Source organism: Stegodyphus dumicola, chromosome 10 (genome assembly GCF_044657685.1).
Source record: "Stegodyphus dumicola isolate Sdum_Otavi_A_Nest chromosome 10, ASM4465768v1".
Lineage (NCBI taxonomy): Eukaryota > Metazoa > Arthropoda > Arachnida > Araneae > Eresidae > Stegodyphus > Stegodyphus dumicola.
In genome coordinates this window covers 88,306,113-88,323,551 of record NC_140777.1, presented here as the reverse complement: position 1 = coordinate 88,323,551, position 17,439 = coordinate 88,306,113, and the positions used below count along the sequence as shown (strand labels likewise).

At 33.3% G+C, this 17,439-nt stretch overlaps 1 protein-coding gene and 2 long non-coding RNA genes across 7 annotated transcripts in view; 2 read left to right on the top strand and 1 right to left on the bottom strand.

The window, feature by feature from the left end:
- LOC146995010 (uncharacterized) overlaps positions 1 to 5,640 on the bottom strand; it is a 144,479-nt gene extending 138,839 nt beyond the window's left edge. Inside the window, exon 1 of the long non-coding RNA XR_015043458.1 lies at positions 5,533 to 5,640. This is a non-coding gene — a long non-coding RNA (uncharacterized LOC146995010). The remainder of the gene's footprint in view (positions 1 to 5,532) is intronic.
- The window catches only part of LOC118194396 (uncharacterized), a 1,067,480-nt gene that overhangs the window by 858,350 nt on the left and 191,691 nt on the right, over positions 1 to 17,439 (top strand). The gene's annotated exons all lie outside the window — the stretch shown is intronic.
- Positions 10,411 to 15,075, top strand: LOC118194388 (transcription factor Sox-2-like). The gene has a single exon (XM_035365540.2). The coding sequence runs from the start codon at positions 10,832 to 10,834 to the stop codon at positions 11,939 to 11,941; it is 1,110 nt and encodes a 369-aa protein (XP_035221431.1). The 5' UTR covers positions 10,411 to 10,831; the 3' UTR covers positions 11,942 to 15,075.

Sequence of the window (17,439 nt, the reverse complement as noted above, 5' to 3'; positions counted from 1 at the left end):
AACTACCAGTGTTCAGCGACGTTACCGCTCGGCCGCTGGTGGGCACAAAAAAAATATATATTTTTTTTAGGAGTAAAAGCAATTAACGGTGAACTTTTATAAAAAAAGAAATATATGATAGTCAAAATTTCTTTGCTTAATAGCTTCACAATATAAGTCCTGACAATGCTACAAATATTTAAAAATAGATAATATTTTCCAAGCTGCTACAAATAAATTGAAACAGACAAATCTAAGCTTCGATTTAAAGGAAGCCTGAGTTTTAGAAATAAGACAAGATAACTGAATTATGCCAAAAAAATTAAAGAATCAACAGAAGTGTAAATTATTTTTAAAAGCTTAAATTCATATAATAATTCTTATACATTATTAAGTATTTTCATGAGCATTTTGTTCTAATTCCATTTTCTGTTAAAGTTAATATTCAGTCTCTGCCCATATCCTTTTTTAAAGGCATTCTTCTTCCACTAATTAAAATTAGGAAACATAATTAACGACATTGGTAGCTTAAATTTTCTGTTTTTAGTCTGTATTCATAATTTAAATGGCCAGCAGAAATATTGATTAATTTCACTCCTAAAAGTAGTAGCTTTATTCATGACCTCATTTTTATGACTAGATTTGTTGCTTGAGGTTTTGTTCAAACTGGGCATCAACTGATAGTTAAAGAATTTTTCCTTAAGAAAATTTAATACTGAATTCATATCAAGAATGGAAAAATGTTCTTGAAAAAATGACTTATTTGTTCAAGATAGGTAATTTAAACCTAGGTTCTCATTTTTATCTTAAATATTATACAGATAAAATTCTCATGGCTCTAAAAAGGATTTTTTAAAAATTAGGTAGCATTTTAAATGAATTAAAAACAGATAAATAAAAAGAAGAAAAATTTTGATAGCTTTCTGATTTTACATTACGCTCAAAGGAGCTTTTTTTTTAACGTTTTGTGTGTTAATTACCTTTATTTATTAAATATCATGTTCTTTGCACTTAAACCATAAATTAATTTCAACAGCAATATCACAAAATAATTTAAAAAGAGCATATCTTTAGAATATCAGATACACAGTCTCCTGAGCTGGAGATTTTTTTTTTTTTTTTCCTTTTCTGTACAGTGTTGCCATTGCTCGCTTTGAAATCGTGGAATTTGTTAATCTAAAATTTGTTAAAAGTTTTACAAAATATGAAATAGATAATAAATAAATTAAAAATTTAGGCTACCAGATGCCGATATTCGTGTGAAGGTCTACGTTATTCAAAATTTGATATCTGTAGCTATCATTCTTCTTTCACAGTGCGAGAAGCATAACATACATTCGTGCAGATTCTTCGTTATTTCATTTCTTTAAATATAATGCATGGCTCTGATATTTGGTGGCAACAATTTGGAAAATGAAACCCCGTTTATAGTGAACCAACGCAAAATGCCAAAAGGAAATTAATTGCCCCTTTGGGCTAAAAATTACTTTATATAATAGCAGTGGTATAGTGTTAAAATTCTATAGCTAAAATATGCAAATTACATTCTGAAGTTGGAATTTCTCTGACAAATTTTTCTCTTTTTCAATCTTTTTCGAGAAGTCCCTTGAAAGTCATATAAATGATATTTTAGTTTTAATTATTCTTTTGCTTTACACTATTTCAGTTTTTAAGAAAGATTCATCATCAAGCATCGCCCACCAGCGGCCGAGCGGTAAAGTCGCTGAACACTGGTAGTTCGGTCTGAAGTTAGAATCCCGCGAACGGGCTGGCTGCATGGGTGTTTGCGTGATTTTTCCCATGTGTAACGTGTATACGAGCCAGTTTCCCTTAGAAAGTCCTCCACGAAGGCATCCCTCCCTTTACGCAGATAGCCCTCAAGGCTTTGCCGTAATTTAATAACCTAACCCATCAGCAAGCATCAGTCTGTTTTCAAAAAGCTTTATTCTATAGCTATATTCTAGCTCTTTTCTAACTCTGTATTTTCAAAAAAAAGCATGTATATGGCTTGACTTTTATTACAGAATTGAATAAGATTTCACAAAACATTCCCCCCCCCCTTACCTCCAAAAATATTCAGCTTAGTTACACAAAACCTCTTATCCGAACTCTTTCAGCTGTCACTTTTGTAGCCTCAACTTATCCGCATTTCGGCTCTCTTTTCTCATTAAAGAAAATCAATTAATATTAAATTGAGCATTAAATGTGATACTCACTTTCTTTAGAAACAGCACCTGCGGCTTCCCGTCTACTTTACATTAAGTTTCGCGATAATATAATCGCTTGTTATCATCGAATTGCTTTAATGAACCTAAAGCTGAATTATTTAGTTTCCGCTGCACGAGGAAATGAAATTTTCCTTGATAATTCTTGTGAAGAGTTTTCTGTTAATCACAAATTATGTCATTAGACGGTTTCGCATTTTATGTAGCAGGCAAATGTTAAATTTTTCCAACTCTTGACATATTTATTCTTTGTAGAAATGCCGAAATTATTGATTTAAGTTGAAATTTCTGTCCATTCGAGGGTAAAGAATTAAGCACAGACTTCATTTTAAATACTTATCACCATTAAAACATAGATTTCAAGTCTGAATACAGAATACGTTCGTTTTACAGGATCTCTTTTTAGGAAATGTGTTTATACAATAGTATAAACCGCTTAAATCATTCTAAAACTGCTCCACATACGATACGTTGTAAAGATCTAAGATATTAAAATTCGCTTAAGTAGGATAGCATAAAACATTTGCTGCCCAACCCGGATAGTGGTTAGCGACGTTTACTGCCATACCGTAGGTTCCGGGTTCGAATCCCGGAGATGGCGTGGATGTTTGTAAATGTATAGTATCTGCGCGGCATGGGGACATTCAAAATATATCCACTCGAGGGTTGAAGGTAAGGGAAGAGGAGAAGGAGACTCTCCCCCTCCCGGGGTGGTCTAAATCAGAATTGGAAGCGAAATTGAACAAAGTCGTACTGTCATCTGTCTGGTGCTCAAGGCTGTTGCCAACAACAAGACACAATCTTGCACTCTTGCCAGGATGTATTCCGTCGGCTTGTTCTGATGTTACTGTCAGACAAGTGACATAAGTCACAACAGCCAGGGATCGAGTGATTAAAACAGTTGAATACTGTGAGGTTTAATCTCGTTCGATCTCAGACTGGCTTGATTTTCGTGGCGTTCGTCGGATTTGTAACGCACTAAGAGGCAATTTCTGTTAGAAATTCCTCCACGAAGGCATTACTACTCGCTTTAGGCAGCGAATTCTCGTGTGCTTTGCCGTATTCAGTTAAGTCATCCTTTCATATTAACGGAATACACATTTAGAGCTTAGATATGTTTTTAGTTTTAGAAGATTATTATCATATTATAAACACTGAAGCTGGTTCACATCAGAATATTTTTCAAATTTCCATACCTTTCCACCTTTTTTTTTTAAAGTTAACTTTTGCTTCATATATATATTTCCAACACAGTATTTTCTTCTAATCCCGGAGCTAATTGTAGTACTTATGAATTTTAATTAATTTCGTTTTGTTTTTATAATTATTATGGCAAAACCAAAAATGAGAAATATTTTTATGCTCCTTATAATACTATATATATATATATATATATATATGCAATCAGATCGTAATAAATTTGGAGATTTATCGATTAACAACACAGTTTCATTCTATCAAGGACCTATCATCGGCCAAGCGCTAAAGTCGCTAAACACTGGTAATTCGGTCCAGGGTTCGAATCCAGTCGAACGAACTGGGTGCATGTTCGTTTTCGAGGTTTTCTCCACGTTTTACATATGGAAAAAACCACATGAATGAGTCAATTTCTCTTAAAAAGAGAATGAGTCAATTTCTCTTATAAAGTCCTCCACGAAGGCATACTTCCTCTTAAGCAGATAGCCCTCCAGTGCTTTGCCATAATCAAATAAACCAAACCAAATCCATTTATGTTATTTCCATGTAGTATTTATTATTATTTATATTTCTACGGAATCTAATTTAAAGCACATTATCTCAAGAAAACAATCTTAAAATCCAAAGCAACAGATTTTCTAATAAGGAAGCACAGATATAAATGTGTAAAAAGCATGAATATTTAATTTTTTTTAGTTATATAATTTTTTACAAATGGAATTTCACAAGGAGGTAACAGTGAATGACTTTATCGGTTGAACGGAGGAATCCTTATCATTTTCAAACTGAATCATCGATTCCTGATAGTCCATCATCGTAATCAAACTGGGATTTAGTTATCTCCCCACTTTATTCCTAACCTGAACACTCAAGATACTGCATGAGAGTGAATCATTAGCTTGGGAGGTAGTGATTCACTTTAAAAATACCTTTATCTGATAAGTTTTAGTAACCTTAATGTGTAAAACAATCAGTTTTTGAACGGTGAAGCCGAATAGTTTCGGACCATCCTGAAGTGGAAATACGTAAAAATTCAAGATTATTTTATTCCAAAGAAAATTCCGATTACATTCTTTCTTTGAGATGAAACAAATTTCTATTTTCAACGAATTTTGATATTCATGTTTTTAAAAAACACATACATAATTTTTATAAAACACATATTTATCTATCTCTATTTACTTTTCAATTTTTGAGAGGTCATTGTTTATGGCAACAAAAATTTACAAGCTAATATTCACAATATTTTGGCTATTTAATATAAAATTACAATATACAAATAAAGAAAAATATTTTAAAAGAATCTGAAAGCTGTCAGATTTTATATTACCCCCAGAGGGACTTTTTTTAAACGTTTTGGGTGTTACCTTGATTTATTAAATATGTTTGTTACCTTTATTTATTAAATATGCTCTTCGCTATTAAAACCGTGAAATTCAATTTAACAGCAATATCGCAAAATAATTTAAAAATAACATATCTTTCCGGTGCACAGTATCGCGTGCTAGAGATAATTTTTTTTCGTACAGTGTTGCCATTGCTCGCTTTGAAATCGTTGAGTTCGTTAATCAAAAATTCTCTAATGTTTGACAAAATATGAAATAGATAATAAAACAAATTCCAAATTTCGGTTTCCAGATGCCCATATTCGAGTGGAGGACTACGTTATAAAAACTTCGATGTCTCTAGGTACCGTTTCTTTTTTACAGTGCGAAAAACATGCATACATTCATGCAGATTCTTCATTATTTAATTTCTTTAAATACAATGGAGGGGTCTAATAATGGGTGGCAACAATCTGAAAGATAAAACACCGTTTATTAATGAGCCAACGCAAAATGCCAAAACGAAATTAATAGCCCATCTGAGCAAATTACCCCTTTGGGATAGTAAATATAAGCCTACGAAGTTTGTTGATTGAAGCTTCGGGTCAAGGAAATGTATTTAATTAAGTCTTGAATTTTACAAGCTAATGCAGGATATTTTGAGACTGAAATATAAAATAAAAAATTACAAAGATTATAAAATATTTTAAATAAATACAAGCCATATCTACGTATTTATTTAATTTCTTGAAAATTTCAGTTAATATTATGAAACTGTTTTCGCTCGAGTGTTCTAAACAACCTACCTTATAATAAACACATCGCAGCTTGCATTTTCCCCCACGTGGTCGTGGTTAAAAACCGGGATGGGTTCCGCTGGACCAATCATCAGCCTCCGAACGATCCCTATCCTTTCTTTCGCTCTCTGATATCCTCTCCGCGTTTCTCCTCGTGGTGTGCGGAGCCGCCGTTAGATGGCGCTCGCATCCTTTTATCCCCTCGTCTCTGTATCTCTTTTGAAGGCTGAAGCCTTCTATTGAAAATCCTCCGAAGTTTTGAATCGCCGTTTGTATGTACCATTGTGAGATGTCTGACTGGAACGATCCTAAAGTAGGCCTAACTGTCTGCTACAAAAGCTGTATGGCGTATGCCTAATAAACACACAGTGAATAGGGGTCCTTTTCAGTTAGTCTTTACATCTCTGAGCTGTGCAATAAAAGGATATCTGTTGCTTTATATAATACCTCCGCACTCCTCGTCACCACACTCCGGCAACAACTTGGAAAATTGCAGCCTGCTTTTATTGTATTTAAAATGAGATAGTGAGGGAATTTGTTTGCAAATAGCTACATTATCAAAAGATTTCCGAACCTTTAACAGTGCACTTGACTTCGCGCGACTCGGTGTTAGACCATTTAAATAGGAAAAAGTACCCGAGCCGAAAAAAAATAAAAATAAAAAAGAGCTATTTGCTATGTTGAAAGAAAATACTTAAGGATTCCTTCGTAGCTCATTGAGGAATTTTTTTCTTTTTTATTGTCGTAGTATTTGCTCTAGGATAAGAGAAACAACAATTTTTTTTTTTTTCATGCTATTGTTGTCGTTACGTGAATATGTAGAGATAGACAGAACGATGAATTTACACGTAAAAGTGAAAGGAACTTGAACCATTTTACTTCTGATGTCACTTTTTGAAACCTGTTGCTACTCTTCTGTCAAAGCGAGTCGCTTCACGTATTTTGAATAACAACTGTTTAAAATAATAAGCAATTCGTATGTAATAATGTTATTTTAAAAGCTGTCTGTACAGTGTTGGAGGGGAATATTAGTAACTTAGTTAGATACTAATGTTTCCTCACTAATTTTAGTTCCCTTTTTTTTGTTTTTTTTGTTTTTTTTTTGTTTGTTTCCTAATATAGGTAGTTTAAACTTTCGTTATTAGTAATATAATTGGCAGAAAACTTTGCTGTTTCCTATGCCACTTCTTTGCTGTTCACCTATGCCAATTATCTTCGAAATGAAAAGTTTTTTTTTTTTTTTTTTTTTTTTTTTTTTAAATTTCGCTTAATTTAAAAGTACAGTAATGCGATTAGTAAGCACGTTTCGTTTCGAAATGAAACCGCTTTACAACAGTGCCACGTTATAAAGATGTCGTTACATTTATGGAAGTCTCCCATTCCCTGCTTAAAAGTATCCTCACTCTTAATGAAAATCAGTTTCTAAAGGTGCCCGCAGTACCCATATGAAAGTTCTCACCTTTTCTGAAACGGCGGCGATACCTTAATAAAGGCGTCTCATAGAAATATAAGCTTCACATCTTGTATTCTGCTTACAAATTTGCAATGTTACATTCCAGTTAATAAATAAGTTTGGTTTATTTGATTATGGCAAAGCACTCGAGGCCTATCATCTGCCTAAGTGAGAGATGCCTTCGCGGAGGACTTTCTAAGGGAAACTGGCTCGTATTAACACGTTACACATGAGGAAAACCACAAAAGCGCCCATGCAGCCACCCCGTTCGCGGGATTCGAATCTCGGACCGAACTACCAGTGTTCAACGAGTTTACCGCTTGGTCGATGATGCGCAATTAATAAGGAAGATTAATTACAAAGATCTCCAAAGACCGAATTGTAAGCCTCGAAACAATGGCATTTTGTCCGGGGTTTGGTCTCTTGAATGCCGGTTAAACGCATTTTCTCGACTTTTTTACTTACATAAGATTAATAAAAGCTAATTTTCTTGGAAAATTCATCATTAGGATTTACTTTTTTAGACAGATAGCTATCGAATGCTTTTTTGAAATTGTGTGTGTGTGTGTGGTTATGGCAAAGCCTCGAGGGTTATCTGCCTAAGGGGAGGGATACCTTCGTGGAGGACTTTCTAAGGAAAACTGACTCGTATACACGTTACACATGGGGAAAACCACGAAAACGTCCATGCAGGCAGCCCGTTCGCGGGATTCGAACCTCGGACCGAACTACCAGTGTTCAGCGACTTTACCGCTCGGCCGCTGCTTTTCTGAAATTAACTAACCTAACCTTTTCTGAAATTAACTAACTAAATTAGTTACAAGAAAAGCATTTTTTAAAAATCATAAACAATTTTCCTCCCTTGCATATTATTAGCCCATATAAAAGTGATGGCCCGCGTGGTCGTTTTCGTGGTTTTCCTATGTCTAACGTGTATATGAGCCAGTTATCTTTAGAAAGTCATCCACGAAGGCATCCATTCCCTTAGGCAGGTAACACTAGTGCGCTTTACCATAATCAAATAAAGCAAACAAAGCAAAACAGGAAGGTAACACTCGCAATATAGCTTTCTTGTGTATTGCGTCTCGAAAAAGTGTAGAAAAGATGAATATTCAATGCATCTAGTTACGGTTACGAAAAAATGCCATTACGAAATAGAATTCGCGTATACTTCAGTGGCTTCAGTGGCTTGACAGCCCTGGTCTTCTCCAGGCATCTCTACTTTTGGCCATAAGTTTTCCAGTTTTTAACCTTTAACCTCTTGTATGTTTTTGCTGGCATTAAGAAAATGGTAAACCGAGTTCTTGATGATTTTTACAGGGCATTACTTAGTGAAATGTAAGTGTTTTGTTTCCATAAAACACATTATTAGGATTTTAAACATCTATTCAAAATTTTAGTAAAATATGCAGAGGGTACATGCATTTTAAGAGAAAAAGAACTGCTCTCCCATCTTCAGAAGCAAATAAATCTGATTAATCGCTTATCTTTTCGCCTTGAATTCTGGTGTGACGTATTATTTATTCATTTTACATGCATAAACGAATTAATTTTTTATATAAAAGATTAGCTGTGCTTACGTATTATCGCAAACACCTTAGCGTAGTTTGGTGAATTTTACGGAACAAAAAGAACACTTAATATATATATATATATATATATATATTACGCGCATGCATGCTATTAAAAATCATATTCTCATTCCAACTATATATTTATTCCAAAAGGCAATCAGTAAACCTAGTAACAAACCTTTTTTTTTTTTTTTTTTTTTTTTTTTTTTTGGTTGTTGTGTTGTGGTGTCGGTGGAAATTTAATAGAGATCGTTTTCAAAGAATTCGAAGCATATATTAGATCATTAAGCAATTTTACAGCAAAGTAATGTATTCTTCAGAAATTTCACTTCTCTTTCTTCTATTATATAGGGAGCGCAAAAGGGGCCGAGCGGTAAAGTCGCTGAACACTGGTAGTTCGGTATGAGTTTCAAATCCCGCGAATGAGATGGAAAATTGGCGTTTTCGTGGTCCCCCCCCTTGTGTAACGTGTTAATACAAGCCATCTTCCCTTAGGGAGACCTCCACGAAAGCATCCCTCCCTTCCGTCGACTGGATGATGTAGCTAAGCACTGGTAGTTCAACTCAAGTTTTATTCCGTCGAAAGGGCTGAATGAATAAGTACGTTCGTGATTTCTCTATTTGTAACATAAATATGAATTTGCTTTTTTCAGAGAGTTCTCCAAGAAGACATTATTAGATAATACTTTTGTTTTGCCATATTTTAATAAAATTAAAGACAAAGAAAAAAGTAAATTCGAACACTCGTATTTTAATTTTCAACAATAACTTATTCGAACATAAATTTCCTGTTAAACCATTTTTCTCTACTTATCTGCTGTTATTGAAAATGAAAATTATCCGAAAAATTCAATTAACTAACTATTTAAAATTATCTTAATAAGTAAAGATTAAATATTTAGTATTATTTTAATCCCGTTTTGACGCTACCAATATTATTATTGATCTCGGAGATGTTCAACAGAATTTTCAAACTTAACAGAGAAAGAAAAGTACTTTTGATGTTGCTCATTAATAATCAATTATGAGATAGTATTTTGATATGGAACATAGTGTAATTTATAAATTACACTGTATATTACAGTACAGTGTAAGTTATAAATACACTGTATTGTAATATACAGTGTTTAAACGGTATTACAGTACAGTGTAAGTTATAAATACACTGTATTGTAATATACAGTGTTTAAACGGTAATATGTTTTGTCTTAGATATTAACGATTTGTTATATTTTAGCGAAATTTATAAAATCTGAATAACTAATAAAACTTTTTAATGATGAATCTACATTTTATCCCTTAAAACACACATCAATAGTTTTCAACTTAATTCTTTGTTAGTTCAGAAAAACTCGATCTAAAATAACATGAAGAAGACCGTGACACTGTTTAAAATCAGCCTAGATTACAGTTTTATTTTCGGCTCTTTTTATTTTAAATGAAGAGTTCTGTTAAGCATAAATAAAAGCGTAAACAACAGGCTATCGACTTCGATAAAGCTGTTTCACACACTGTTAAAAACCGCTTTATAATAAGAGTTGGAAATGTTTACAGTCACAAGTGTATTTACTTTTGTTTATAGCTATAATTTTAAGTATACTGAAGTATTCATGCTGATTAGAAAAGCAAATCTGAAGAAAACTGGGCAAAAACAAGAAATGCTGGCAGCTTTCTCCCGCGCGCTTGTTTCGGCGAGGAAGCAAGCAGCAGTTAGAGGAGAGTCACGCCTTCTCCCCTCCTCACGTCATGTGACGTCACAGCCAGCCGGGGCACCAGTCCGGCGAATGAGCTAGCGAGGCAAAGCGGGCGATGATTGGTCCGCGCGGTCTCGACCATTGTCAATCAATAACGCGAGGAAGTACGAAGCAAGTTCTCTCATAGAAAGCAGCGTGTGAGTTTGCGCGGTGGACGTACTCGACTCGCAGAGGTTCTGAATCGGCCGCTGTTCTCTAGCTCGTGCTCGATTGTGAAAATTCCCCCCCCTGCCTCTGCAAAAGCAGTTGATTCCGAGAGGTAATTGTTCCGCTGTTTATTTGTTTATCATCTCGATTCGTGAGCACCTGCTTTAGGCTTATCGAAAATTGAAGTTAGCGGTGAGCAATAACGGAGCAACAGGTCCCGGAGGTTGAAAGGTACTCGGCGGTTTCTTCTTTCTCGCTTAGCCGTAAACACGGAGGCTGTCACCATTCGGCCTAGCAGCGCTTGTCCTTGCCAGCTGTGCTGCAGCTCGCACCCGCTGGACCAACAACCAACCGCCGCCAGTCCAGTACCCCTGGCAGTGATGGACCGTGATTACACCACCGCCTATCATTTTGGCGTGACCCATACTGGGGGTCTCGACCCTTCCGAACTGAAAGTAGGGGGCGGAGGCATGGGGCCCCCTCACCATCCTCATGGCGGTCATCATCCTGGAAGCCATCATCTGGCAGCTAGCCACCATTCTCCCAGCTCTAATACCTCTTCGAATAACCAGGGTCATCAAGGAGGCATGGGTCCAAACAGTAATGGAAACTCTGGTGGAAACAATAGTGGAGGCAACAGCAACAAGAAAGACATAGAAAGAGTAAAAAGGCCTATGAACGCCTTTATGGTATGGTCAAGGGGTCAGCGGCGTAAAATGGCCCAAGAAAACCCCAAAATGCATAATTCTGAAATCAGCAAACGTCTGGGTGCCGAATGGAAATTACTTTCCGAAGCTGAAAAACGACCTTTCATCGATGAGGCAAAGAGACTTCGAGCTGTGCATATGAAAGAACATCCCGATTACAAATATCGGCCTAGAAGAAAAACTAAAACTTTGATGAAAAAAGACAAGTATCCATTGACTGGCGGTTTGCTACCTGGTGATACCCGATCTCCTGCAGCTAGTGTGCCCCAAGTGAGCCGTGATATGTACCAGATGAATGGGTACATGCCCAACGGATACCCGACCATGATGCATGAAGCTGCTCATGCTTACCAGCAACATGCGGCAGGCTATGGGTCTCAGATGTCCACCAGCGGACTTTATTCTCGTTATGATCATATGACTCAAATGCACAATCCTATGACCACGGCCGCTTCGTCGATGCCTGTCCCTTACATGAATGGCAGTTCTAGCTACTCTGTTCCCATGACATCGTACTCGTCCATGCAATCGGGGCAACCTATGGGAGGCATCAAGGCCGAACCCAGCTCCAGCGGACAAAACAGTCCGAGTGCGATGACCACAGCGGCAATCGCAGCAGCATCTCGGCGGGGTTGCAATAGTGATCTACGGGACATGATCAGCATGTACCTACCGGGTGATTCCGGCGATCCGAATGCAGTACAGAACAGGTTACAGATGCAAACGCATTACCCAGGTACGGAATCCATAAGTTCTGGGACAATGCCATTAACACACATGTGACTGTAGGACTTCAAGCGCACGACGATCCTCAATAATAAAATGTGACTGTACTCTCATACTTTGAGAAACTTGAACCGCGCCAAGGACACGCCACAGTAAAACATTTTGCGAACGTTTGTGGATGACGATTCAACAAGGCACGTAAGTAGCCTTACAGAAAGTTTTCTTCTATTTAAAAAACAAAATGAAAAAAATAAATCCAAATAGAGAAACAAATTACCCTTTCCAGAGGGAAATTAGATGTAGATAGTGCATAGTATCTTATTGATTTTTATCAGTAAAAACTCCTAAAATAATTTTTACTATGAACAAAGTAACGATTCTACTCATCATCGTTCTGAAAGGGTTGTTTTGTTTTGAAAGTGTATAATGAAAACCAAAAGTAATTGCTTATTGTTAAACAGTTTATTAGTTTTAAAATGATTGAATTTTTATTAATGTAAAATTTTGAGCGATTGAAGTTCTATGTAGATTATTTGCTTGCTTGGTATCATGAATTGTGAAACTTAACAAAATTCACGAACTTATTTTGTTACGGAAAGTTTTTTTGTTCAGAGAAATAGATTTGTATCTATTAATTCATACAGCAGGACAGAACTATGCATCACAGATATTTATATGTGTTATCACAGACTTGCTGAAACAAAAACTCTTCAATGCTAAGTCCCTCTTGTTGTATTATATAGTATTTGTGGGGGATGACAGCATTTTCAATACCATTAAGTGTATAAAGTGTTGTGTGAGAGAACCTGAATGCATTTTTTTCCTGCACTTAGATGTGATTTATCCCATTATTTTCCTGCCGAAAAATTATTTTACTGCAAAATAAGACTAATGATGGCTCAGCTGCAATAAATTTCAAGTTCTGTATTAATTGATTTAGATGCAACAAAATCACAAAATCAAAATTTAAATGTGTAGTTAAATGATTAGCATATAAAAGTTTGCTTAAATATATGATTTTTGTTGTGAACGTTTTGCCGATTTTAATTGTTGAAGATTTTCAGCAATTTGCTCCTGTTGCGGGTGAGTTTCGTATTTTTCACATTTAATTAGTGATTCTTTTAGGAAAATTTTTTTACATATGTAAGTTAAAAGTCAGAATTATTTTGTTCACTTGAGTATAAAAAACCTTAAGCAGAATCATTTTTTACATGTCACTTTTTTAAAAAAATTTTGTAATACCTAGCAAAATTTATTCAAGTAATAAAATTACAATTTTATAATAGTTAAAATTCGTTCATTGCTGAACCATAGAAGGTAAAAGAATAAGGTAAAAGAATTTGTAATATAAAAACTGTACCTAAAATTATTGATACTTTTCCTTTATATAAAGCTGATTATTCTTTTTGCATGGTTCCTGATACGATTCTATATGCTTTTGGATAATTTTTATTTCATTCCTAGGATATATTTAAAATGTTATTACTATGAATTTTAATTTCATTCAGAGATTCAGCAGTTTAATGCTGGGATATGCTATATTATTTTTTAAAGTGAAAAATCATTTACATTAACAAAATTAATTTGATCATCATTTATTATTTTATTGTAATTTGCTGCTTCAGATACATGAAATGATGCTTTCTCATAATTTTTCAACACATTTCTTGTAATGATTACAGCAGCTTGATTTAGATATTTCATTCTAACATAGCGCTTAATGATTTAATATTTAGTATTACCTATTTCTCCTTTCGACCTTGTATAAGTAAGACAACAGTAAATGAAAAACCTAGAAAATGTTTTGAAATTAATTTCTAAACTTTTAATGCTAATTCTGTTGTGCATTGTATATACAAAATACAACGATTTATGTTTTATCAGTAGTGCAGTAAAATTCTAACAAGTTTCAAGTGTGTATGTCTAGAAAATGTTAAGTACAGTAGAATTTTCCCACTACCGCAGTGTTTCTTGAGTATTGAAATAGCCCAAGACTGTCATTCTGAAGGTCAAAGAACCAGAAAATTACACTGTTCTTTGTGTACCTTAGGGGTTTGAAGCGATTGTCCAGTAAACGGATACAAACAATCGAATCTTTCAAAAAAAGAAGTGTCCATTAGAAGTACTTCCTTCAACAGCCCCCTATAGATCCTATTTTCCTCCCTCCCTCGGGTGTCAAGACTTTCTTCCTCGTCTTTTGTTGAATATTTTCTGGTTTAACCCAGCTGCTACTGTTGAAATATTTTTGCATTCAGTTTGCGAAAATATTATGCACTTCAATTTGGCGTATGCAATATTTTTTCGAAACGTTTTCAAACAGAAAAATACATTTTCTGGTTAGAATTAGATAAAATTAAGCCTTAGATTTATCTAACTACTTTTATAGAAAAACTCTGCACGTGCTAAATTGCTGTTCTTTGAAATCATATATGTACTTGATCTTCAAAGTTTCTTACATTTTTTTGAGAAAAATATTTAAAAATGGATGTAAAAACATAATAGTAAGAATAGTTGACTTACTTTATCGATATTTTTGGAAATATCAATGTATAATACATAATTCGTATTTTCTAGCTTCTAAGTCATTTAAGCAATTGCTCTTCGAAGATTCTTGCATTTTTTTTTTAGAAAACTACGTGATATTTGCTAAATATATGAGACTTTACTTCTTTAAAATTTAATTTTTATTGCTTTAAACTCCGAGGTGTGTTCTCGATTACTGGAAATTTTTAAATATTATTATTTTTTTATGTGAAATCCAACTGCGTGTGAAAAGAGGATATACAAAACATTTATCATTTAAAATTTTGTGAGAAATCATTTTTATGCATAAGTTATACTTCCCGTTAAGTCATGTAATGTTAATCTTTTTAACGTATTTACGTATATTTCCATCTCAAGCCGATTTAGGTGCTTGTGAAAGGAAATATAAGGCAAAATTTTTATGATTTTTATGCTTAAAAATGTAATGATACGTCATTTTTATTAAATAATGTAATATGACACAATTGCAGCAAGCCAAAATAGTCTCATTTTGTGGAAAGAGCCCGAATGACAATACTGTTGTTCTTCATTTGTACATAGCGCACTGTTTCAGTGAAAATGGCACGATGTGGTGTCGAATTTCGTAGTCAATGCATAAAAAAGAAAAAAAAATCTTTGAAAATAAACAGGCAGAGTTATCCTACAAATTCTAGTTCATGTTTTTATTTCACCTATGTTACTTGAAATACACACTAACCTAATATCTAGGATGTGCTTAAGGTACTATGTTATAAGGAAACCTCATAATTAGAAAAAAAAAAAACTGTTTTAATGTTTAGTAGAATATTATTGTAGAGCACTGATCCAAAAAAACATATGCCTACGCTAAGGAATATATTTCTTATATTCATTTTTTATTATTAAAATTGTTGTAAATTGATTTCTTAATTGTATTTAAATGATTGAGAGAGCTTGGGTTATGAAACTCATATGATGGAATGTTTTATAATTTCAAATTAATGGCTGAAAGGAGTTGTAAATTAGATGCTATAGACAAGTATCATAACAAAATGATGGCTCAATCGGTTTTCGCTTTTCAGGAACTTTTGTAAAAATGTACATTTTGTACATAAATTGACGAAAGTCTTTCAGTCAGTCGTACCAAATACAGTCATGTCATAATTTATTGTCTGTTTGTTTTGTAAATAAATCTGTATAATTATCTAACTGCTGTTGTTTAAGTTCATATTCTCTACAGATGCACCTTTCTATATATACTTTAATTCTCGTATAGAAATGAAGTCTTTAGTTGCTTTCCTTCTGAAACATATTAAAGCATATTTTTAGTTTTGAAAAGTTAGTAGGTCAAGATTTATTGAATTTAATATCATAACAATATCTGTAAAATGCAAAAAATTAAGTTTTTTCATAAATTATTTTTACGAAGTTGCTATATTTAGGAATTTTTTTCATGGGGTAGAATTGTTCAAGATACGAGTTACGGTAGACTAGCCCAAATGACTTTTGAATAATAAAATTCGCGAGCTGTATTTTAACTATGTCATGAATTTAATTTTATTCTTGCACATTTTATACATCTAAGCAATTGTTTTAAAATTTTAAGATTTTTTCCATTATAAGACAAGACTCACCAAAGAGTTTTCTCTAGATACATATACATATATACTAACTTGGTACTTCTAAGTTTCATTAACTTTTTTATATTATCACATTTTATACATCTAAGCAATGCACCTTCTTAATTCTTCTATATTCCATGACAGTTTTTGAATGATATTCTTATGTGGTTCAAATTAAATAATTGTTATTTAACTTTTTGTTACATAAATACATTATTTAAACTTTATTTTAAAATGGTTTTATAAACAGTAGTGGATTTATTACATTAAGTAAACTAAGTTTTACTACCAAAGAATTTGCAAGCTAGTTTTAAATCGATCTGTTACAAATAATTTCAACAAATGAGGAATTTAATTTTTAAAATTAATTTTTTAATTAACTTCGCTACCGGTTCTAAACTACTTCTAAATCCATGTTTTATTAACTTTTCTATATTCATTGAATGATTTTAAAATTTTGCGATCTTTGCATAATAAAATAAGACGTGTCGTGCCAAGCAATTTATAGACAGACAGGAATTTGAATGCTATCGTTTCTGTTCTATTTCTAAATCCAAGTTACGCTAACGTTTCTATATTCATTGTATAGTTATAAAATTTTAGCGTTATGAAACAAGAGTTGCTAAAAAGTTTATTTCACCAAAGAATTTTCAAGAAAACTAAATTGATCTTTACAAATAATTTCAACCACTTATACATCTAAAGTGAAGAATTTAATTCCGAAAATTAATTTTTTAGTTAACTTTAGTTTTTTTTTTTTTTTTTTTTTTTTTTCTTTTTTTTGTCAAAATTAACGAAAACTTATGCTAACTTAGTGTGTCAACAGTAAAGAATTTGAATGACTTCTCTAACCTTTCTAGACCACTTCTAAGTTTTATAAACTTTTCTGTGTTCATTGTATGATTATAAAATTTTGCGATCTTTTGCATAATAAAATAAGACGTACTGTGTCAAACAATTTAAATTTTTTCCAAAGTTTGTTCTGCCAAAAAATTTATAATTACTGCCAATGAATTAACGAAAAATCATGCCAACTTAGTATGTCTATAGAGAGGAATTTGAATGACTTCGTTAACGTTTCTAGACTACTTCTAAATCTAAGTTTTATTAACTTTTTTATATTCATTCTATGATTATAAAATTTTGGGATCTTTTGCATAATAAAATAAGACGTGCCAGTTTTAAGTTTTTCCAGAGTTTGTTCCGTCAAAGAATTTACAAGATGACTCTTAAGTCGATCTTTTACAAATAATTTCAACTACTTATTTTACGTATTTAAAATGAATAACTTAATTCTGAAACTTAATTTTTTAATTAACTTTAGTTCTCTGGCAAAATTAACGAAAAATCATGCCAACTTAGTATGTCTATAGAGAGGAATTTGAATGACTTAGTTAACGTTTCTAGACTACTTCTAAATCTAAGTTTTAT